At 38.4% G+C, this 24342-nt stretch overlaps 1 protein-coding gene across 17 annotated transcripts in view; it reads left to right on the forward strand.

Moving 5' to 3' along the window:
• Window positions 1–24342, forward strand: part of mast2 (microtubule associated serine/threonine kinase 2) — a 224736-nt gene that overhangs the window by 158771 nt on the left and 41623 nt on the right. For 12 of the 17 annotated variants that reach the window (XM_055018191.1, XM_055018160.1, XM_055018194.1 and 9 more), the window contains 6 exons: window positions 4791–4866; window positions 5689–5709; window positions 6483–6561; window positions 7192–7346; window positions 23403–23478; window positions 23873–24082. In XM_055018191.1, coding sequence (XP_054874166.1) covers window positions 4791–4866; window positions 5689–5709; window positions 6483–6561; window positions 7192–7346; window positions 23403–23478; window positions 23873–24082 — 617 coding nt within the window. The remainder of the gene's footprint in view (window positions 1–4790; window positions 4867–5688; window positions 5710–6482; window positions 6562–7191; window positions 7347–23402; window positions 23479–23872; window positions 24083–24342) is intronic. The other 5 variants (XM_055018183.1, XM_055018202.1, XM_035943868.2 and 2 more) reach the window with 3 other exon arrangements.

Raw genomic sequence — 24342 nt, forward strand, 5'->3', positions numbered from 1 at the left:
GGTTGTCCCACATGTGCCAAGAAATTGTCCGATTTCCCTCCAGACAGAGAAGAAATGCTGCAGCGCAGACTCCAGACTGAGCCACCTGATACTGGTGTGATGTAAAACATCACCATACTCAGCCTGGATGTCCAATAGAAACTATTTAACTGGCGGTGGGACAGGGTTTTCGAGTGAATAAAATTAATAGTCTTTGTCACCGGCTTCATGACATGGTCATATTTGAAATGTTTAGCACAGAGAACTTGTTCATGAATAATACAATGAAGCTTAATGGCCTCCTTCTTCACTCACCTTGTTGCAGATTAGGGTTCAATCAATCAATCAATCAAAGATTTATTTGTAGAGCACTTTCCAGCAACATAGAAGACCAAAGTGCTTTCCAGACAGAAGCCCTGAATTTTACAGAGAGAGACCCCTCTTCTCTTTCCACGTCTCCTGTGTCTCTTTTTGCGAAACAACCCGCATTCAGTACGCCACAGGTATGGTGGGACAGACGTCAGGACAGGTGGAGGTGTCTTTGAATGTCCACTGCTGACGACAACAGGTAGATTATTCAAAGAGCCTCGGATCGTCAGCAGTGACAGGCGATCATAAATCAGCAGCGACGTAGTAATTTGAGGGACAAGCAGTATAACCAGGAGAATCATTAACAACCTTAGCAGGGGTGGACGGCGAGCCATACACAGCGGCGCCATCTTGAAATGTTGTCTTGTGACTGTTAGGGTTGACAGTCCACTTCGTTCTACAGCCATGGCAGGTGCGCCATCACTAATAATCCCAGTGACTTTTTTCCAGGGCAGTTTCATATCATCCACAGCGGAACTAATGGAAACAAATGAATCCGTTCCTCTTGTTCTGTCTGCTCTGGAGGTCAAGAAGCTCTTTAGCCACGATCATCTCATCATCCACCCCTCTCAAAAAAATAAGCAGCTGAGCAGTATCCGATGCATGTGTGCTTTCATCACACACTATTGAAAAAAAGTCAAAACTCGCTAATTTGCCCTTCAACTGTGTTTTAATGTCTGCTGAAACATCTTCAATTCACCGCGCTACAGTGCTTCGTGCCAGGCAAACTTTGGCAAACTCTTGCTTCTTCTCAGGGCAGATATTCTCAACCATTTTCATAACACGGTCTTTTATGAATTCACCATCGGAAAAAAAATTTGCAATGCTTTGCAATTAAAGTCGCCACCTTGTAGCTTGCCTTTGTAGCATTTTCATTCGACTCACGTGTTCTGGTTAAAAAAAAAAAAAAAAAAAAGCACTGCTGTGACAATAAAACAGCTTCCAGTTGCTTCAGTTTTTCGCTGCGGTAGCTCCCTGTTAGCCCGTCGTAGACAATAGCATGTTTCCACTGGTAGTGTCATTTGACATTGAATTCCTTAACAGCTACAGTCTCTTGGCAAATCAGGCAAATACAGTTGTTCCGTATTTCAGTAAAAAAAAAAAAAAAAACTCCAATTTCACCTGTCCTGGAAGCAATCAACTGATCCTTTTCTGAACAGATTTTTTTTGTATGTAATTTGATTTGAGTACAAATGTCTAACTTTCAATGAACACTTAAAGTAACTATTTAAGACAGTTTTTTTTAAATTTGCAATATATAATCGTCCTTATTTTTTACATTTTACAAACTAAATATTAATTTACTCAATCAGTAGCAATACAGTCTTTAGCCTCAGAGGTGGAAGTCAAACGGGTAGAGTACAGTCAGGTAGTTTCACAGGACAAATACCAGATGACATGTTTGTGTTGAGGTTGCTTTTAATAATACTCCAAACTTTTTTACTCCATCCTTCTGTTTCTTCTTTTTCTCCTTCCTTGCATATCCAGTTCTGGCTTCCAGGCTGCTGTGTTGCTGTGGTACCACTGCCACTAGTCTTACAGTCCTGTCTTTCTAACCTAATACCACTAATTAATGCTGCTGTTCTTTGTGTTCTCTCTTGTTGCTTCAGAACTGCTTTCACAGGAAAATGCTGTGTTTATGTTTGCTCAGTTTAGGCCTGTGTTTGAATATACAATTAAATAGAATTTTTAGCCTCATACTAAGTTTAATATGACCTTCATAGAAACTTACACTGTAACAGAAATCTAAAGTGACATCTTTCAGCTATGGCTGATACCTCACTGTTGGTTAGTAGTGCTCTGATTAATGTATACCACTGGCAGTTACATTTTTTTCTCTCATTTCTTTTTCTCCTTTCATTTTTACACCGTTTTCTTTTCTTCCCTATAGTGTTGTAACATCTACTGTAGTTTTACTCCCTCCTGCCTTCGTTTACTCCTGGTCAATATCTGCATTTTCTTTTTTCTTCAACTCCACTGACTCCGACCTTGCCTCTCCCCTACTTGCTGACAGTGAGTTGTTGTTTGATAAAGGTCAATTGTTTATTGACAGCTCGGCGTGGTCTGACTTCTGATGAATTCTGTCAAGCAATCTATTGCTGATCGTTTCATGTGTAATGATGGACAGAAAGAAAGACAGCAGGACTGTAAGCTTTTCTCAAGTTCAGTTTTCTTGTCATGCACTCCCAAAGCAATACACAGCTTTTCTCTTTTTCCGCCACCTTCCCTACTATAGCTGTGTATTGTTATGCCAACTGCACCTTCCTTGGAGATGGAGTGAGGCTGAAGAGGCACAAAGCAGATATTATATTTGCATCTATCTCGTATGACAGCATATTTCCTGGTCTTTGCTAAAGTAGGTCACTGTTACTGCAGCTTACTGCACAAAATCCTTTACACACGTGGCAGCAAAGCAGCTTCTATACCTGTTGTAATGAACCAAAAATGAACTAACCAAGAACATCTAGCTATAATTTACATTTCATTTGCTTCATTTTTCAGGCTGAAAATACAATCCACATAGTGTTTCTTTTCCTTGACCATCAGTGACAAGTGTTTTTTGAAATGCAATTTTAGAGTGATTTAATTTCAGTCTGTCAAGTGTAAAGGTGTTCAGTGAAAAGCTGAGTTTTTAGTTTTTAGTAGACACTCTGCAGATCGAATAGAGTTTGGCAACTTGTTCCATCATCGGGGAACCACCGAAGAGTGTCCAGCTATGGACCAGCTCTGTTGTGGTGGTTGTATCAACCGCTTTTTGTTGGCCCAGCATAGGGAGTGTAGACCTGTATGAGAGAGTTTAGGTAGGAGGGAGCTGTTTTCATTGTAGTTTTGAATGCAAATGTTAGAGTTTTGAATTTTATGCAGGCAGCAACTGGAAGCCAGTGAAGTGATGTGAACAGCGGAGTGCTGTTTTTGGCTGGTTGAAACCACACATGTTGGTGCGTTCTGGATCATCTTTAGAGGTTTGACTGTGCATGCAGGGATGCCTGCCAGGAAGGAGTTACAGCAATCGATTTGTGATATTAAATTTGATCATTTTTAAAATGTAGATTTTTTGATTAAAACAAAGAGGAAAATTTGGAGTTGTGGTTATATAAAGGTGCTCTGATTTTACTGGTGCAACCCACTTGAGATCAAATTGGGTTTTATGTGGCTCCTGAACTAAAATGAGTTTGACATCCCTCATCTTTACCGTGAAAAACAACAAGATGGAATTTGATGTAATGCAACCCTGCATATTCACGTTTTAATATAAAAACTGTATGTATGGAGGTGTGTAGGTATGTATGTGCTTTGTATATATACAAAGTTAATGGGCGTGTTTTGTCCTCCGAAGGGGGGCCTGACAGAAAAAACTTGAGAACCACTGAATTAATGAGGTACTTCATCAACCTCTGAAACTGTCCATCTCTACCTCCTCCTGTCCCTTATTACTTAATTTTCTCATATTTATGTCTGTTACAACTGAATTCAGATTGTCATTCTGCTTATGTTTTATTGAAGATCAGAAAGATGAAGAATGGATGGAGGGTAAAAGAACTAGCCTAATACTTAACACACTCAGTCAACTTTCTTAGAGAGCCCATTAGTTTCACATTTGTTCTGTTCATGGTGGTTTCACACAGTTTAAGAATACAAAAGGAAGATGACACACTCTTACAGTCTGGATCTTTTGTTGTTGTTTGGGAAGAAATCTCTGCTTCACATGTGCTAAATTCATCCAAGACTTGTCTGACAGTAGTTTCTTGCCTTTTTTGTTGTATATAGAAGTACATCTGAATATTTTATCAAGCTCCCATAAGCATGTATTTACAGTAAGTACTCAAATTCACTTTCAGAGTCATAGTTGACCTTTTTCCTTTAGGTTTTATGTCCACAGACTTGTATTTTTGACTTTTTTGAACCAGATATTTTCTAAAACAGTTGTTCGTCTTTTGTACTGATAATTCATCCAAGACCGTTGAATGTCTGTTTTTAATCAACCAAACTTTCACCACCAGAACCCTTGATGTCCACAGTACATTCTCCTACTTCAATAGTGGCTTCTTTTTAAAAGCATTAGATTATGCATTTACAAACATGTTTTTTCACTCTTGCATTAATGTTAATGGTCCAGTTCACTCAAAGCTTTCTGTCAATCAGTAGCTCCACTGAGCAGTTTTATCTGTGCAATTTCAAAAATGAAATTAGCAAAACATAAACAACTTGATGACTAGTCTATTATGTTCTCACAACAGCCATGAAGGTAGTTTGTTCGATAGAAATTTGCTCCATACCTGCTCATTTTCATTGTTTGCGCCTTAGCTTGTCACTTAAACATGAAGCCATGCTGACACCGTTATGTTTGGGTTGTCATTTGTAACACCAAACTATATTAGTTGTTGGTGTAAGTAATATACTCTGAGCTCATTTTCTTTCCTTTCCTCATTTCTCTCTTTTAGGTACCAGCCCTCTGGACAGCCCTCGCAACTTCTCCCCCAACACAGCTGCACACTTTTCCTTCGTTCCTGCACGCAGGTGAGACATTCACATATACAGACTATTTTTCCAGTCACATCTGCGTAACAAAGCAGCTATTCTCTAGATAGTATATTCAAAAGGCAATGACCACACAGCTGTAAAATGAGTCATGACATCAGACACTCACATCATACTGCCACTGGCATCTGAAACATATACACTGCTCTTTTTATCTCACATATGTGGGATACATCAGGGGAAGAAAAGCTATTACAGCAGTTTCTTAGGCAGAACCTGCACTTCCTCACCTCCTTGCTATAGTTTGCAATAGATCAACTGTACTGTATGATGAAAGAACAACCTGCTACTATATTAATCTGTGAGTAGCAGGCTATTTCACTATTTCTAAAATGTACAGTTACCGGCAATTTATGGGAAATTAAAACAAGATAAAGTAATAAATAGAGTCCAAGTGGGTGAACTGTACTTCAGCTTTTCATTTCATGTCAGTATCTTTGAAACACTAAGAAATGGCTCAATGTCATCAGCACATTGAGAGTGCAGCTGTGTGTGTGTGTGTGTGTGTGCGCGCGTGCTTGCATGTGTGTGCGCGTGCATGCACATCTTGTTTGAAATCAAGTGCACAAATATTACTTTTACGTACACACTTAATAAAATAGCATAAATGTAGTGGTTGTAAAGGCCTTGCAGTAGGTGGGCTGTGCTTGGCTAAAATTTTTTTTTCCATCTTATAGAATCGGTTTCAAAATGTCAAAAGCATGAGTACTGAGGGAATACGTGTATCTATATTTGAGTGTGTGTGACTGACAGCTGCTAACAACAAAAAAAGAATATTACTGTCTCTTGTCTTCCTCACAGTCACGGGCACAGGGCTGACAGGTAATAACTCAGTTTTGACTTTAAACCTTTTTTATCTGTCTTCCTGCTGCCATCTTCCTGCAATCTGTCCTGCAATGGCTGACCAAATGTACAGTGAATGTCATCAATAAAAACACTGCAGGTTAATTTCAACTACACCTGAAGACTCTGCACGTGTCAGTTTTAAAAATGAAACAAAATTTTCAACTGCTCTCACACCAGCTGCTTTCACCACTTACTGACCTTGTTTCGTCCATGAAACTGAGTTTTTGTGGGCCATTTACAAAGATGAAAATCTTTAGTAGGAACCATGGGGCTTGGGCCTGAGAGACACAAAGGGGTTAGAGAAGTCAGTCAAAGTATTAGCACTTAAGGCAGAAAAAAACACATTATTTAAGTCTTTGCATGGAGTTTGCTGGTAGTGACAACAATAAAGAAGAACAGCAGGCTGGTATTTCCATTTTTTAAAAATGTCTTTGAAACATTTAAAATCCAGCTGATCTGTGGCCAAGGATGACAGAGGTCAGACTGGCTGTTGGGTACGTGAACTCCATCATGCTTCACTTTGTCTGCCAAGTGGATGGCTTTCATGGCATTTTCTGAACTTTTGATTCCATGTTGTCTTTTTGTTTGCCTTTGTTTCTTCCAACTGAAATACTTTTTTGCTGTACATGACAATCGTTATTATAATTCCTGTTAAGTATTCGTATATGTTATTTCATTTAAATTAGGCATTAACTTTTGATGTCCTCATTCCTCCTTTTTTTTTTTTTAAATTCCTGTCTCTTTTCTAGAACGGATGGTAGACGCTGGTCTCTTGCCTCATTGCCTTCCTCTGGATATGGCACCAACACTCCCAGTTCTACTGTCTCGGTAAATTTCTCATATGTCTTTGATGAATCTCAAAAAACTGAAATAAATGCTCTATACCCCTTCTGACTTTCCTGCAAAAGTACAGATTTCTAGCTAAAAACTAATCTGCTATTTGTAAGTCTTTAGCCTGCATACATCATTTTTTGTAACTTTAAACTAACAAACATGCCCACTTTACACAGCAATGAGAAAGTATAGAATGATTTCCTCTCTACCAAGTGTTGGTCTCCACACAACTGCTTCCATCTGCTTTTTCTGTGTATAACTGAGTGCAACACAAAGTATGCCTGAGGGTAGAGACTTCCCTAAAGCCTGTAAATGATTTTTCCTTTCTACCCCTCCCTAAAATCACATTTTTTTGCCCCAGCTTAAAATTTGGCTTTTTGGAACAACATTTTTTGGACAATGCATTGTGAATACAAAAGAGCTTCCAGTCTAACCCTAAAGTAGCTTCCAGTGTTGGATGTGGCCTGCTTTTCTTGTCTCCTCCTCTTCTAACTAGTTAACCCTCGCTATGAAAACAAAACTGACCCCGACTAGTCCTAATCCTAGCCTAACTCCAGCCAAACGTCCGCCGTAGCTCCAGTGCTTGTTGTAATCTGTGCTCCCTCTTTGCTCCTCTTCTCACAGTCCTCCTGTTCATCTCAGGAGAAGCTGCACCAGCTGCCCTTCCAGCCCACACCTGACGAGTTGCACTTTCTTACCAAACACTTCAGCTCCGAGAGCATCACAGACGAGGAGGGACGACGCTCTCCTGCCATGAGACCGAGGTCTCGCAGCCTAAGGTATGATACACTATAATGAAACCCACCACAATTTTATTTCTGTAGAGGCACCTACACAATCACCATGTGAAACCCTTTTGGTGTCACTGTAGCAAGCAGTAACCGACATGAATGAATGTGCCAATGTTCTTTCATGCCGGTGCATAAAGATGCACTTCCTGTGTGGCCACTCGATGCTACCTGCAAGAAATGTGAAATACAAACAATCCATATTGTCCCCTGAAATAAAAACACTGCCTTACACTGTGTGTAGGTTTAGCTGGTTGTGTTCATGATAATCTGTAAAATATAAAAAAATTCTGTGCTGCTTTGCATAACCACAAAGCCATTACTAACTGAGCTGTAACCAGTCGGTCATGTGACTTTTCAGCCGAACTATGTTGTGCCACTGGTCGTGTTAGAAGATGAGCAAAAATCCAGCTGTATATATGTATATATTAGTGCTGTCAAATGATTAAAATGGTTAAATCAGATTAATCACAAGGTTGCTGTGAATTAATTTTGATTAATCACAATTAAATATCATTCATATTTAATCTATAGTAATCGCGTTTTACACACACACACGTGGCTGTGGATGGTATATATATATATATATATATATATATATACCAGATAAAGTCTCACTCATTCATCACAGAGGGACGTCATCACATCTCACCCAAACTAACAATGGAGAGAGGCTTCGGCAGACTGGCTGCATACAGCGCATGGGAGAATTAGAGATAAACTAAAACAAGACAACAGCCGCAGAGAAGTAGTTAGCTATAGACTGCACTCTGATTAGTATTGTTGAAGATGTCGGTCGGAGGATCAACGAATGGCGGCACGTATGCGCCTCAGTCTGCATCACTGGAAGGCTTGTGTGACGACATAAATGAGGACGAGAGTCCCGGGTGCAGAGTTCGAGTCCGACCCACGGCCATTTGAGCTTCTCCCCATGATTCCTGTCACTCTCCACTGTCCTATATAATAAAGCCTAAAAAGTCCCCAAAAAAAGTCCAAACATGGACTTCACAAACTAAAAAGTCTTCCTGCAGTCAGTCCCAGCTGTGGACTTTTTCACCTCTCTAACAGGACAGCTGCTACTAAACATAGACTGTTTCTGCTGCTCCCTGATGAAAGAAAGATGTTTCTGCTGGTACCAGAGAAAAAATAAGAATACAGACGTATAAATGTTAACTTGCTGTTGCTGGAAAGGTTCCTGTTATGATGTTATGATTGTGGCTCTGGACTCTGAGGGTAACTTGTTTTTCTATTATATATAACAAACCAGATGAAACATGAATGCCACTGTAGTGGCAAATAGCTCTGGCTTGATGTGATTACATTAATGTTTAAGTTGAGATTTACAAGAAATGTTTTAACTGCTGCTGTGTGAAGGGAATACTGCTGTTAAAAAGCACTTTAGTTGTTCAAAGTGTTTGCAAACCAAATGTTACTGTATTTTTGTTTATATAGCAGTACTTTAAACATTAAAAGTGCAGAATACACTACTTGTAAACTCATTATTTAATTGTACGCATAACAGTGCGTCAATCACAGAAAAACCGTGATTGATCGCGATTAAATATTTTAATCGTTGCCCAGCACTGTTACATATACATATATATATATATATATATATATATATATATATATATATATATATATATATATATATGTGTATATATACATACATACATACATACACCATCCACATTCCCTACCAAAACAGCCAACATGTTTAGCGCCTTCCATGTGCCACTACCGGATCAACTGCCCATTTGCAGGGGCATGCGCGTCGGTAAGCCAACTGGGACAAAAAGCCCGAAATGCATTGCCAGAAATGTCTGAAGGATTAACTGTTAAAATTTTTGAACAGATTAATCAACGCATTAATTTTGATAGCCCTAATATGGATGTGTGTGTGTGTGTGTGTGTGTGTGTGTGTGTGTGTGTGTGTGTGTGTGTGTGTGTGTGTGTGTGTGTGTGTGTGTTTGTACGGCTATCATGGTGAGGACCAGTGTGAATTTTTAACCCTTGGAGTGAGGACCAAACTACAAAGTGAGGACATTTAGGCCGGTCCTCACTTTATTTTCACTGCAATGGCTTCCAGAGGTCATATCTAGGCTTCTGACAAAGTTTCAGACTGGTCCTCACAAAAATAGTAAACCCTAAAAAAATACACACACTTTGGTGTGTGTATATATTCTGAGTACACACACTTTTTACTCTCTATTGCCCCCTACTGTACTGTACCCAAGTGAGAAAAATCGTTTTCCCACTCTCTAGCGGCCTCTAAAGGCCTGAGCCAGAAAAATATATTTTGCTCTCTGGCTCCCTCTTTGGTCATTGCAGTTACTGCAATGGCCTGAGCCAGAAAAATATGTTTTGCTCTCTGGCTCCCTCTTTGGTCATTGCAGTTACTGCACCCATGCGACCATAACAATAGAAGGAGACAGAGGATTGAGTTCAATGAAGTACATTATATGGAATGGCATGGTAGTTTAATATTTATGTCTCACTTTACAAATAATTAAAAAAAGAGTTTGAATTTAATTGACTTACATTCATGATAATGAGTCTCATAACCTAAAACCTCTTTCAGTGTAAACCTCACATGACTTGTGTTCGACTTGTGTTTCTTCTTCATGTGTAGGCTGCCTGTGAGAAATGTCTGTGACCTTACGGCCTATCAGACAGCATATTAAGGAGGTTTCATTCTCTTTTACTTCTCAGCACAGTCGGTGCACAAGAGAAGGGTGTACAGTTCAGAAAGAATCTGTTTATTGTCACTATACTCAATATAATGTACTTATTACTGGTATTTTTCAAATAAATTACAGAATTTAAGCATGAAATTAAAAGTGTGTGACAGTATGAAATACATATAAGGAATTTAAATAATTTGTGATCACATTACACTACCATTGTCACTAAGTGGCTGGTGTTTCTGACTCTGGTGCACCCTGAAGTAGCTTTCCCTTTTAGAATATTTACACAGCACTTCTATTATTTATTTACAGTATGAGCATGTACTATTACAATTGTGCTCATAAGTTAGCATACATTGGCAAATTTGTGAAATATTGTACATTTTTTCAGAAAATATGTTTGATCATGGAAAAACATTTCTTTCAGTTAGGGTTAGTGGTCAGATAAAAGTTATTTACTATCATGAAAATGTATTTGCTCTGATCATTCATGTTTTCATTAAAGAACAGTACATATTTATAAATTGTGGGTATGTAAACTTATGAGCACAACTGTAATTGTGGTCTAAACTGCTGAGCAAGTAAACAGGTGTTAAAAGAGGATTTTACATATGCTGAGGTAAAGATAACAGATATTAAAGATGTATAGTTTTAGGTGTATGTTCTTTACATGTGACAGCTATGAATGCATTAGAAGCTGATTTCCATAAAAATGAAGATGAGAAATGTGTCAACATTAATATGTCAAGCCTTGCAGAATCAGTTCCAAATGAGCACCTAAACATGTATGTTTAGGTGTTCATACATGACTTACTGAGATTTAAACTGCAACAATATTAACTCTTACACAGTATATATGGAACAAGTTTTTTAATCAGACCCCAATGGACATCTCTGTTGGTTCAGAGTTCTTTATTGAGAAGGTTGTTCAGAGATAATGAAACTTGATAATGTAGTTAGCATGGCTAACATAAATGCTAGCCATGCTAACTACAACAGCTTCCATGGTAAATTCAGTGTGTCTATTTTGTTGCATGATGTCATCAGTACAATGACCTCTGTTCAGACTGCTATATCTCCTTAATGAGAATAATATCTTTGTGTTCTTCACTGGTCACTTCAGTTTTTTTCCTACTCTTGAGCAAAATTGCACATTTAATGTGACCATTTGAAGTGTTGAGCTTCATTCATTAACTTTACTTTGCTCATGGAAAAAAGACAAACTTGACTTTGGCTGTCCTGATGCCTGACAGGGAAACTAAAAATAAAGGTTGGGTTCTCTGCATCTCTTATCTCTCTCTCTCTCTCTCTCTCTCTATGTCACTATTGAGATATATGGACACTATTTGAGATACATTTCAAAAACTATCTGCTGGATTGCTCTGAATGTTGCAAGGTCTTCAGAGGATGCCTTGTATACAGAGGTTTTATTGAGAGTGAAATATCTTCACCTATTAGATGGATTGGCATAAAACATATCACAAACATACAGGTAATACTCAGGATGAAGTACAGTAAGTTTAATGATCATTTGAGTGCAGATTGAAAGTCTATAAACCTGGAAGGCCCTTCTGTTGTAACTACTGTGGAGAGAGTGCCCTATATTTTCTCCACAGTACAGTGTGATTACTCTTATTCATTTAAAGAACTGAAGACCACAGCATTTTAGTAATAACAATGTCAAGATACTGATAATGACATTGATAGCATCCAGAGTAAAAACCTGGTGCCTTCACTTAGCTTTTCTGCATTTTTAGAGAAATGTTATATTTTGTGGTTGTGCAGATGAAGCTATAAAACATTTCAAACAAAACATGTTTTACCATCAGCAGTAAAATCCATATTTATATCTGTGTCTAAACCCATAACCTCCTAATTGTTTCCGCTTTGCTCACATAATCTAGCACAAACACAGCTGGACAGAACTGAGAGATAATAAGGCTTTCTACCTACAGATTATTTACACTGACATGCATCTGAAGAACAGTGCTTGGACTGCTTGTTGCTACGATATTGAAAATCCAGTTTTCTCCCTTAGACTAGCCTGCTTATCATTAAACACATATGAATTGAATGTTGAAAGAATGTACAGCAGCTACAGGGCAGGAACACTGTTCTATGTATAGCACATGGTCTCAGTGTGTGTTGCTCAGGGATCAGTGGAGTGAGTGGCAACTCCACCTGTACAGTTGAAGCCAAAATTATTGGCCTTCCAGAAATTATGGAACATTTTCCTAAAATTCTGCCCAATGTTTGTATCATTGATAAAGTTAATATAATCAAACATTCACCAGTGCTATTTAGTAGCTTTCGGTACATTTTGGAATGTAAAGTATTTTTTAGGCTTGCTTTTTATCAAATATAGTGAAAAATGGAGTCATCAAAATATTACCCTTCATGTGAATGAATGAATGAATGAATGAATTTATAAATGACTATGTATGTGTATGTAAGAACGTATGTATGTATGTATGTATGTATGTATGACAGCAGCAAGGTTAATGCTGTATTATTGCAGTTTAGGCTGAATATTGTTGTTTAGGCTGAATATTGTTGTTTAGGCTGAATACTGTAGTTTAGGCTGAATACTGTAGTTTAGGCTGAATACTGTAGTTTAAGCTGAATATTATAGTTTAGGGTGAATACTGTAGTTTAGGCTGAATACTGTAGTTTAGGGCTGAATATTATAGGTTAGGCTTAATACTGTAGTTTAGGCTGAATATTATAGTTTAGGGTGAATTTTGTTGTTTAGGCTGAATACTGTAGTTTAGGCTGAATATTATAGTTTAGGGTGAATATTGTTGTTTAGGCTGAATACTGTAGTTTAGGCTGAATACTGTAGTTTAGGCTGAATATTATAGTTTACGGTGAATACTATAGTTTAGGCTGAATACTGTGGTTTAGGGTTAATACTGTAGTTTAGGCTGTAGTTTAGGCTGAATACTATAGGTTAGGGTGAATACTGTAGTTTAGGGTGAATACTGTAGTTTAGGGTGAATATTATAGTTTAGGCTGAATACTGTAGTTTAGGCTGAATACTGTAGTTTAGGCTGAATATTATAGTTTAGGCTGAATACTGTAGTTTAGGCTGAATACTGTAGTTTAGGGCTGAATATTATAGGTTAGGCTTAATACTGTAGTTTAGGCTGAATATTATAGTTTAGGGTGAATTTTGTTGTTTAGGCTGAATACTGTAGTTTAGGCTGAATATTATAGTTTAGGGTGAATATTGTTGTTTAGGCTGAATACTGTAGTTTAGGCTGAATACTGTAGTTTAGGCTGAATATTATAGTTTACGGTGAATACTATAGTTTAGGCTGAATACTGTGGTTTAGGGTTAATACTGTAGTTTAGGCTGTAGTTTAGGCTGAATACTATAGGTTAGGGTGAATACTGTAGTTTAGGGTGAATACTGTAGTTTAGGGTGAATATTATAGTTTAGGCTGAATACTGTAGTTTAGGCTGAATACTGTAGTTTAGGCTGAATATTATAGTTTAGGCTGAATACTGTAGTTTAGGCTGAATACTGTAGTTTAGGCTGAATATTATAGTTTAGGGTGAATACTATAGTTTAGGCTGAATACCGTGGGTCAGAGAGTTTTGTGTTTCTGCAGCTCAGCCTTCACTGATGGCCCATCATGGGGAGGGGTCCCCCCCTGCACCTTCACTGCTGCTGCCTCTCCAGTCTTCACTTCTTCACTTTTCTGCAGGAACCTGCCCTTCCCCCACCTTTCAGTTTAACATGTTTGATTTAGTTTTTTTGTTTAAAAAAGTAAAACTTTTGAATGCACAGCTTTAACTCATTGCTAAGTATGTTTATTCTGCAGTGTTGTTACTGTTACTTCACCAAAGAATTTCCAACAGTGATAATGGGTGTTAACTACTGTTAAACTTCAAGAGAGGGACTTTACTGTTAACATTCAGATTTGACAGTTAATTCAGTGAGTTTCCAGCTCTGCAGCCAGTAAACAGTGTATACATGCTGAGGTGAATGCTGCTGTTTAGGGTGAATATTGTGAGCAGTTTCTGCTGCTCCTTAAGTGGTGGCTGATGGCCCATCAAGGGGAGGGGCTCCCCCCCCTGCACCTTCACTGCTGGTTTCAGGGTGAGGCTCCCCTCCTCCACCTTCAGGACCAGGCTCCCCTCCCTTCAGGGTCAGGCTCCCCTCCCTTCAGGGTCAGGCTCCCCTCCTCCACACTGCAGGGCGAGGCTGAACAGCAACAAGCAGGACTAACGCTGAAGAGCAGAGTTGTGGGATTTAAACTTTGAATCATCAGTGGAAGGCGATTTTAGCAAACAGCATGTAAAGGTAAGACTGAAACCTCAGATTTCTGTTTTTTCTAGTCTGTTACTGCTGTTTATGTTAAACTATTGTGCAAAAAAGAAACTTATCACATTTGAGTTTTTATTGTAAAACAGGGTTGTTAACTTCAGTTAAGTTGTAGTCACTTATAACTACTAGTGTAATGTAGATTTTTTTTGTATAATAATGTGAATTTTAAGCAAGATTGAACTGACCCAGAGCTATAATCAATATAGTAGAAGGGGATTTTAAATTTGACGAGATGCTTCTATTTTAACTGGTGCAGCTTTTCTACTGTTTACAGTATTTAGCAGGCCAGAGGACTGAACTATGAAGGCAGTTTATCACAGTCAGGCTTTATTTGTAGAATTCAGCTCGACAAAAACTAAAACCTGTCAGTTAACAGGTATGAAGGTGGTTATGAACTTGTCACACAAATAGGAGAGTTTAAGGCATCATTTGACTTGTTTTCTGCACTAAATGAGTCAATGTTGTTCAGATGCTTCAGTCAACAGGTTGTTTTAATGGAGAACTATGAGGAACATACCTAATTTATGATGGTAAAAAGATACTATTGAAAATGTGATAGGAATGCTGGTAGAAAACTGATAAATGTGTGTAATGAATTTATTTTATTGATGAATGCAGCCAAATATTTCTACCCGACAGCAGCAGATATTTAAACATGATATTGTACTGAAGTGCATGTAGATCGGACACTGTATCATAATGAAGGAAATCACTTTAATTTGAACTAAATCAAAGTGAAACTGAAGTTACTGATTAATATTCTCTGTAATGAATACTGATAAATAATCAATGTTCTAACCAGTGTTCTATCCGCTGCAGTACCAGCAGAGTAAACAGACTTGACAACAAATCAGAATGAAACACATTTATGCGTTTTCTGCATTACCAACCGCATACATGTCAGTTCCCACGGCAACGTGATTCATCCAATGTGTCATACTGCAACAGCTTCACTCAGTGGTTTTAGCAATGTACAGATTAGCAAGTTTACAGATAAAACCTATTTCATCAGCTGAGAATTTGTATCGCTCATAAAAAATTGTCAGGAAACACTTAGTAAACTAACAACTGAACATAACCTGATCTGGACCAGGTTAGTTCCAACACATCAGTAACCATGGAGATCTAGCTCCACGGCATCAGTAACCATGGAGATGTAGCTCCACAGCATCAGTTACCATGGAGATCTAGCAGGTTTAAACAGAGCCACTTTCACTGAAGACTTAATGCTCAAACATACCTGCTAGCCCATTAATCTCACTTCATAATTCAGCCCTCAGGAAACACACAGACCAACTGCATGAAAGTTAGGCCGCGAATATAATTCAGACTAAATATGGTTCCAGTTTCATCAATGGGCTCCAGACGTGCATGAGAATGGCCCTGACACCATTTAGGCCTAGATTTAATATCCTGGCAAGACAAGCTACAGCTCAGTTCTGTCACTAAGCAACAGAACATACATACATTATTGACCTTTCATTCACTGCAGAGGACGAGGGGTCACTTTGTGTTCTGTTGTTTTTCAGATGGAGTTTCTGACCTCTCATCCCCCAAAAAGACATGAGCCCTGCAGTGAGAATGGGAATTCACATTCAGATGGTGAGTGACATGGAGTTTATAGTCTGTAGTCTATATCACAGCTCTGCCCACCATTTTATTGTCTAGTAATCATTTCATTAAGCTGAGCATGACAATGTAGATGATTAGTGAGTGCAGGCAAACTAAATGGGTTCATGCAGGCTGACAAAAGATGTTAAAATTAACAGAGGTCAACACCATGAAGACAGATAAAGGTCATAAATACTAAAATAGAGGTCATAAATGCTACAGATAGTTACATTTTTTTGCTTGTTTTCCAGATGGTGGTTCAGAACTCTCATCCCTTCAGATGAGATGTGAGCCCTGCAGTGAGGACGGGAGTTCAGTTTTAGATGGTGAGTGAAATGGCTTCATTATGATGTATACAAAAAACAATTTTCTTTGGCAAAGGACCCTGTTTGATGTTTCTATACTTCAGTTAAAAGAATCGCACTAGTTTTCTCAAGTGTATGAAGTACAAATTTCATCCATTTTGTCAGCACAGTTTGATACTCATATACAGTTATGTGAGTGATGTTCCATCACAGTAATTATCTAGTATGCCTTTTAATGTTAAATCATCATCCTGTCCTGCTGCTTGCAGTTTTGACCAAAGAAAGTAAATGTTAACAGCCAACTGTCAGGTGGTGGTAATCAGATTTTACAGTCAGCACCTGATTACACATGGACCCTGAATATCCACCACACCTGAGACTTCTCTAATAGGTGCTATTGTCTGTCACCTGTTGTAGATCAGCGTCCAGGAACACATCTGGTTAACAGAACCCCACAAAAGAAGAAGAGGAAGAAAAAGAGAGGAAAACAGACCAAGACTGTGGAAGCTACAGGTAAGTTCTTTAAACCTTCAAAGCTGTCTTAAGAGCTTTCTGTGACTATATGTGCAAAAGGCTTGCAACAGAAATTGCATTCATGTCCCTTAGAATTTTAATATGAGGAATTCTGGAGTTTGCCCTTCAGTCAGATTGTGTATGTACACAGACATGAAAGTTGATTTATGTGTTACTGAATTATTTTATTCCTCTTTCAGCAAAGATCAAATATATCAATAAAGCTGCACATTCATTGTAGGAATAGCAGGTTTGTCTGACTACTCTGTGGTTGTAAGGGCTTGGTGTCACCTGGAAGTGACATCAGCTCATGCCTTGTGATGTATCATGAATCTGAAATTGTAGGCCTCTTTACACAGTTTTATGCTTCAGCTGTCTTCTTTTTATACACTGCGGAGGATGAGGTCTCACTTTATCTTTGCTCTTGTTTTCCAGATGGTGGCTCAGACCTCTCATCAGAATTGGATGGTGAGTGAAATAGTGTTCATCATGAAATACACAAACAATTTTCTTGTGATTCTCTGTTAATAAAAAGAAGAGCACTACTTTCCTCTCAAGTTTATTAATTAGGAAACACAATTTCTTCCCGTTTATCCATGCAGCTTATTATAATTATGAGATGAATGTTCCATTACAGAAAATATATTCTGTCATTTTTAATAGCTGTCTATTAAAGTAATATCCCTGTGAAGAGCTGCTGCCTCTGAATTTTAGCATGTGAACAGTTAACTGAACACACATTGTCCCTGAGATTTTATTAACAGGTGCTAATGTTTGTCTGTTACAGTTGTTGCAGTAGATCAGAGTCCAGGAACAAGACAGAAACGCTCACAGAAGAAGAAGAAGAGAGGGAAACAGAATAAGACTGTGGAAGAGGGTGTGCTGAGTAAGTTCTTCAAAAACATAAACAGTCCAGAGTGTAATGAATTGAGCAGTTAGCTTTTTTGTGTCCATGCTCTGTGCTCATTTAATTTGAAATGAAGCATCAGTTACTACTACTACTACTCTTTAAGTGCCAAGCTACAATTAATTAATTTATTATTATTATTATTATTATTATTATTATTATTATTATTAATAATAATAATAATAATAATAATAATAATAATAATAACAATAATAAGAATAATACTGTTTATTATTATTATTATTATTATTATTATTATTATTATTATTATTATCATTATTATTATCATTATTGATAATAATAATAATAATAATAATAATACATTTTATTTCTGACACTTTTCAAAACACTCAGACTACATATAAATTCAGCAAACATTAAAATAGAGGACCATCTATCTGCTTCTATACATCAATAACTGTGTGACTGCACTGTACTTCAAAACTACAGTTATGTGTTCTCTGTGACTAATTTTGAAGCCATTCTTTGTCTTTTCTGTCTTTGCTGTTTATAGAGAAACCTGTTTTAAAGGTGAAGAGACCATGGAGTGACGCTGAAAGGAGTGCGACGAGTTCCAGGGAAAGAGCCCCGTCTACAATGTCTTAAAAAGGAGAGCGCCTTGGATGGAAGATCCTGGAAGGACATAAAGAACTTTGTGTACAACACAATAGTCGCTTTGAACTGCAGGTCTGCTCGGAAGCAACTTGCACTTTGAAGATCTTCAATGTACAGTACAATACATCTTCTAGTTATCAATTTAATAATTAGCACTTTCATGCTTGTTGATGCTGTTTGGATTGTTCTGCATTGTTGTAGTTCATGGCACTAAGGTGCTTGAATGTGCAATTAACATTTATTTACAGTCAGGCAATTTCAAAATGTTCACACATATTATACAACAAATGCTTAATGAAGAAAGTATTTCCAAGGCGATATCTTTGGATTTATTTTGTCAAAGTTTAATGGCATGGGATGAATTAAAGCAGCAGCTGAGTTTGAACTGGCTGAAATAAATAAATACGGTGCTGGTCACTGGAATTGGCACAAGTACATTGTGTCTTTGTGCACTGTTTATGGTGACAAAATTAGTATGTAGAGTTAGTATTCTGCTTGTCTATTCTCCTCAAACTGTACAACTCTTGTCTACAACATTTAAACTTACATATTATTCAATTATTTGTCTGCACTGTAAAATTTAAATAGTAGCAAAGTATGATTATGATAGCCAAAGTCATAATGTAGTTCTATGCTCTAATAAGAAATGACCCCAACTGCACCCCCTGCTGGGCGAACCCCATAGCACACCCTACAAAAAAGTTCTCACTTCAGTGGTAATCTGTGATTGACTATACTGATTTTTATTCTTTGTTTTTTGAGGAATCTGAGGTGATAACTGGAATCAGGGAGCCACCTACTGTCGAAATGTAACATTCATTTCTCTCTAAGTATAGCAGAAAGGGTGGTCCTCACTTCCTAGGTTAATATACTCGGATCTCACTTTGGTGCCCATACAAGAATGTGTGTGTGTGTGTGTGTGTGTGTGTGTGTGTGTGTGTGTGTGTGTGTGTGTGTATATATATATGGCTATTTTTCTGGTATTGGTTATATCTGTGAGCACTTGGAAAAATGTTATACATTTTGATTCCACATTTTTAACTTAACATTGTTTTTTTTAGGGCTGGGACTTTAACGCGTTAATTTCGATTAATTAACCCTTTAGGCACCACAGTTTTTTCAATAAAATATTCAGTTTTGATATCGCTTTTTCAAAAGGTTTTAACTTAAAAATGATTAGAGATAAAGGCATACTATAAATGAGTAAAATCATCAGTATGATCCAAAGTTTGTGATGGACGTAAATTCACTCATCTAATTTGCATATTATGATGTCACCAGGCGGCGGACATATGGATTACATAACTTTTACAAATCGATCAAGATGGCATTGCTTGGCTCAGAATTTGTCAGATTCCTGTCTCCACGATACCCAACAGGCTCATCAAAATGTCTGATCCACTTGTGACACTGTTCCTCATCTCTCAAGCAAACCCAGCCATCATCATCGTCATTTACGGCGAGGCCGTGAACGCCACTGCGGCCTCCGCCGCTATTATCAGTGCATTTTCTCCCGCGTCTGCCGCTATTTCCACGGTTTTTTGCATCCCCGCTACCCACCTCACTATTAGCAGTGTTTTGACCACCCCTGCTACACCCACCACATCCCCTCCTGCCACCCCGGACACGGTGAAGCAAAGCATCGGCTCCAGTATGTGCTGCTTGTGGACTGTCATGGCGCACGGACTCGCTGCCGTTACACACAGACGCAGCGTCACTTTCTGTCTCACTGGATGACTGAACATCGTCATCAGAGGGAGAATATTCCTCTTCAGAATCTGAATCAGCCATTACTTGACGAAATACTTTGTCAACGGTGAACAGACCTCTCAGCATGGTAAGTTTTCTCGCGCTGTCGTGCGCTCTGCTGCGCTCCAACTGCGACCCTCGTCTCCTCGACCGGGAGGCGGTTTTCAAACTCTATAAACTCCAAAACTTTGAATGAAAACCCCACAAATGATGCTCAGATTGAAGTTCCAGATGTCCACCATCTCCAGGTGTAAAGTACTAACTACATGAGGCACCATATTTGCAGCTATAGCTTATGTTCAGCAATGTTGCTTGTCGCAATATTGCGACTTTGGCGCTTAAAGGGTTAATTACAGCTAAAATAATGCGTTAAAAATAATCACGCAATTAATTGCACCCTCATCAGTTCCCTCATTTCTGGCACACCGTTAACTCTGATGAACACTCCAGCCCAGTAGGTGGCGGTAATGAACCTAAAGTCTGTTTGTAGCCATGAAGAAGAAGCACAGGAAGAACTGAGGGAAGTCAGGCGCTGGTGAACAGTGAAGGAAGACCAGATTGAACTTGTTGGGCAGAAGGTTTTCTTTTAAAAATCTTCCCGATGGCAGCTTGGATAAAAGCCTGGTTGTGAGCAAATTGTACAACAAAGAGTTTTCTGATTACTGCGTCACTTCACCTCAATGTAAAACATGTTGCTGTTAGCACCAGAGCTAACGTTAGTTACGAGTCGTGCTAAAAGCTAACGGTGTAGCCATCCCATAATAGACCACTTTTCTAGACAGTGCTTGAGGTTACAGAAAGTCTTAAAATTTTGAATAAAATTGCTATAATTGCACTTAGATTTGCAGTAATCTGTGAATGTAGCAGACAGATGAAAAATGCAGATAAATAGAAATGAAACATTTTTGTGGTTTAAGTTTTTACTCCGTCGAGGCTCTGCCTCCTTGGAGGAGGAATAACCTAAACAACAAAAATATCTCTTTTAATAACTTAATTATAAACTTTTTGTTTATAAAAAATTACATAAATAAAATTTGATATTCCTATAAAAAGAACCATGAAAATTACACATTTATCACACCCAGAAAAGATGAAAACAGAATGAATCTCTGGATTTTCAACTTTATGAAGCACCTTGAACTACTCATGCTGATTTTATGTGCCATACAGTGGAAAAAACAACTAAATTCAGGCTTTAAGTCATCAAAATCACTGTTTTCTATGTGTCCCATTTTCCTTTTTTTAAAATAAATTTTAAATTATGAACACGTATGTGTCTATTCATTGATTCAACTGTCAACCACAATTTTATTTGAATTGAAAAACTTCACTTATTGTGTCAAATATTGCCATTTGACAAAACTGTAATTAATCGTGATTAATTAATTACAAAGCCTGTAATTAATTAGATTAATTTTTTAATTGCATTCCACCACTAATTTTTTTTTTTTTTTTTATGGCACTGTGTCCCAACAGTTTTTTTTCCCCCAAAAGGTGACTTTTTTGATTGTTTGTTTCCAAAATGGGCTCCACCTGGTCAATCAGATACTGTCTGGTTGTTTGGTCAAACTGTCTGGTTCCAGTGTATAAATTTCTTGCTTGACCAAAATGCATTACACTGAGAACCAGATTTTGGAAGTGTTGTTACCATGGCAAATAGTAAGGATAGAAAAGCTGCTCTTCCAGAGTCTGAGATTTGTGTGCGGGCCATTGCTCCTTGAAATGCAGGAAAAGCTGGTCAGTGGTAGCTCAAGCCCTTGGCAGAAGTAGCCGCTAGGTGTAGAAGTGGTGGCAAAGGTACAATAAAAGAGGATCTTTAAAAACTTGCCTCGTTCAGGACGTCCATCTGGCCTAACTGCAAGAGCCAAGGGTAAAAGACACCAGTCATGCTGGCGTTAGAGGCTGAAAAATTTTGGAGATGATGTTTCTCAGAGCACCGTGCATCATTATTAACAGAAACATTGGGTCTGAAAGCTTGCAACGTACCCCATGACTCACCAAACTGCAAAAGGAAGAAACTGGCTTTCACAAATAAGTATATAACACTGACTCCAAAAGACTGGGAGAACTTAATTTTCTCTGATGAATTCCCTCTCTACTTATTTCTTATTTCACCCAACAGCCAAAACACCCATATCTGTACAGATGATGAGGTGAAAAAGTATCATCTTCTGAGCAAGATGGTTTGGGGAGGCCACTAAACTTTTGACTCATCAAAGCAGCAACTTTTGGCAGATACAGCAGTGAGTCCATAATACCTTCTTCCAGTCTTCAGTAGTCCATTGGTGGGGTTTCATGGCCCTGACAAGCCTCTTTTTCTTATTCTGACATCTTAGCAACGGCTTTCTTGCTGCAACTCCACCTGTCAAACCAGCAACTGCAAGTCTTCACAGCTGAAACTGAGACTTCTTACTACGACCACAAGCTGTGCTTGAAGCTGTTGTCCTGTGAGCCGCCTATCATCAAGCTGATGACTCTCAGAAACTTGTCTTCTGATTCTGTTGTGTCTTTGGGTCTTCCAGACCTCTTCCTGTCAGATTTTCTTCTGGTTTCTGAGTGCCTTTTCATGATGAAGAAAACTGTACTCTCACACCTTGACTTTCTTCATAATTTCTCCGGAGGGAAGACCTACATTTTTAAGTGTTGTGATGGTCTGTCTCTCTTCCATTGTTAATTGCCTTTTCCTCAATTTTATAGCAACACACTACTTTCTGCAGTACAGTACTGTTCAAATAATGCTCTTCAGGGTATGGTCCCACCTTGTGTTCCAACACTACTTTTATGCAGACAAAGGGGGTTGCAAGTAATCAAGAAAAGTTGGGACATCTGTAGGATTTGGTAGCACCAACTTTCAAGGTTTGATCAACCTCCATTGCTGCAGAATGGCTTTCAGTTGTTAACCTACTTTTTGTTCCCTGAAAACAGGGAATCCAGGTCTCCCTAAAACAAATCTAGGTCTACTTGTGACACCTTCTCACACAGTATGGTCACAGTGTGGACATGAGCTGTGAACAGTTTGACTGAAGTGTCATTTGATCTAAGATTGATTAAATGGAAGGATTTTAATGTTAACAAAACAATGTACATTGCCTCATAAGATAGAAGCAATTGTTTTTGCAGCATGTGTTTTTCAAATAGTTGGTTCCACAGTGCACGTAAAAGTGGCACAAAAAAAAATACAAATGAGGTTCATGAATTGAAAAAAAAAGTACTGTGTTGGAAAGCATATTTTTAAAATTAGTTGTGACCAGTAAGGACTTTTACATCAAGGCATTGCAGCTTCGATGACCACGTCGTGGCTCCACTCATCTCTGTTTTTTTTTTCAGCCCTGGGCGCTCACCTGTCTCCTTTGACCATGAGATTATGATGATGAACCATGTGTACAAGGAGAGGTTTCCTAAGGTTTGTATTACCGGCATGTACTAACCCTAACCCTAACCCTGCACTTCCATTTTAATGTTGGGCTAGAATCCAAACTGCAACAAGCACTTTAATCAGTGCTAAGCCATCTGAGGGTTTTGATACTTTCAGCTGCTTAAAAAAGGTTCTGTCATCTGTCTTTACTTTAAGGCTTTTATTATGAAGCAGCTGCAGGAAGTGGAGTTTATTATTTCAGGCCTGTGTCAAATACTATTTTTTGAATTATTAATTATCCCACTTGAAGAGATTTTCTCTGGTGTATGACATTATTATGTGTCCACTCCATTTTTGTCACATTTCTGTGTTCATGTGTCTGATATGCATGTGACTCATCCTTCTCCTCACCTTCTAATTGCCTCCCCCCTCCTTCTTCCAGGCGACAGCTCAGATGGAGGAGCGTCTCGCTGAACTGCTCTCCTCCTCGGCTCCAGACAAGGTTTGCCCATTGGCTGACGGGGTCTTGAGCTTCATCCACCATCAGCTGATAGAGCTGTCCAGAGACTGCCTGGAGAAAAGCAGAGAGGCCCTCATCACCACCCGCTATTTTTACGAACTCCAGGAGAATCTAGAAAAGCTGCTGCAAGATGTAAGTTGAGCAACTATTTATTCACTGTCAAACAACAAATCAAATTTTCCTTACAATTGAATAATTCTCTTAGAAAGCTGAAGTTTTCTTAGAGTTAAGTGTGTAAGAGTAAGATGTCTGTAAGGTGGATTGTACTGGACTGGATTGTAGTCCTGGTGCATTTTCACTTAAAAAGTGTCAATGCATTGCTTCTCATGAAAATAACTGATAGCACAGTAACACAGCAAACTGAACAATAAAATGATAATTGGTCTGCACTT

The sequence above is a fragment of the Amphiprion ocellaris genome, chromosome 2 (assembly GCF_022539595.1).
Source record: "Amphiprion ocellaris isolate individual 3 ecotype Okinawa chromosome 2, ASM2253959v1, whole genome shotgun sequence".
NCBI lineage: Eukaryota > Metazoa > Chordata > Actinopteri > Pomacentridae > Amphiprion > Amphiprion ocellaris.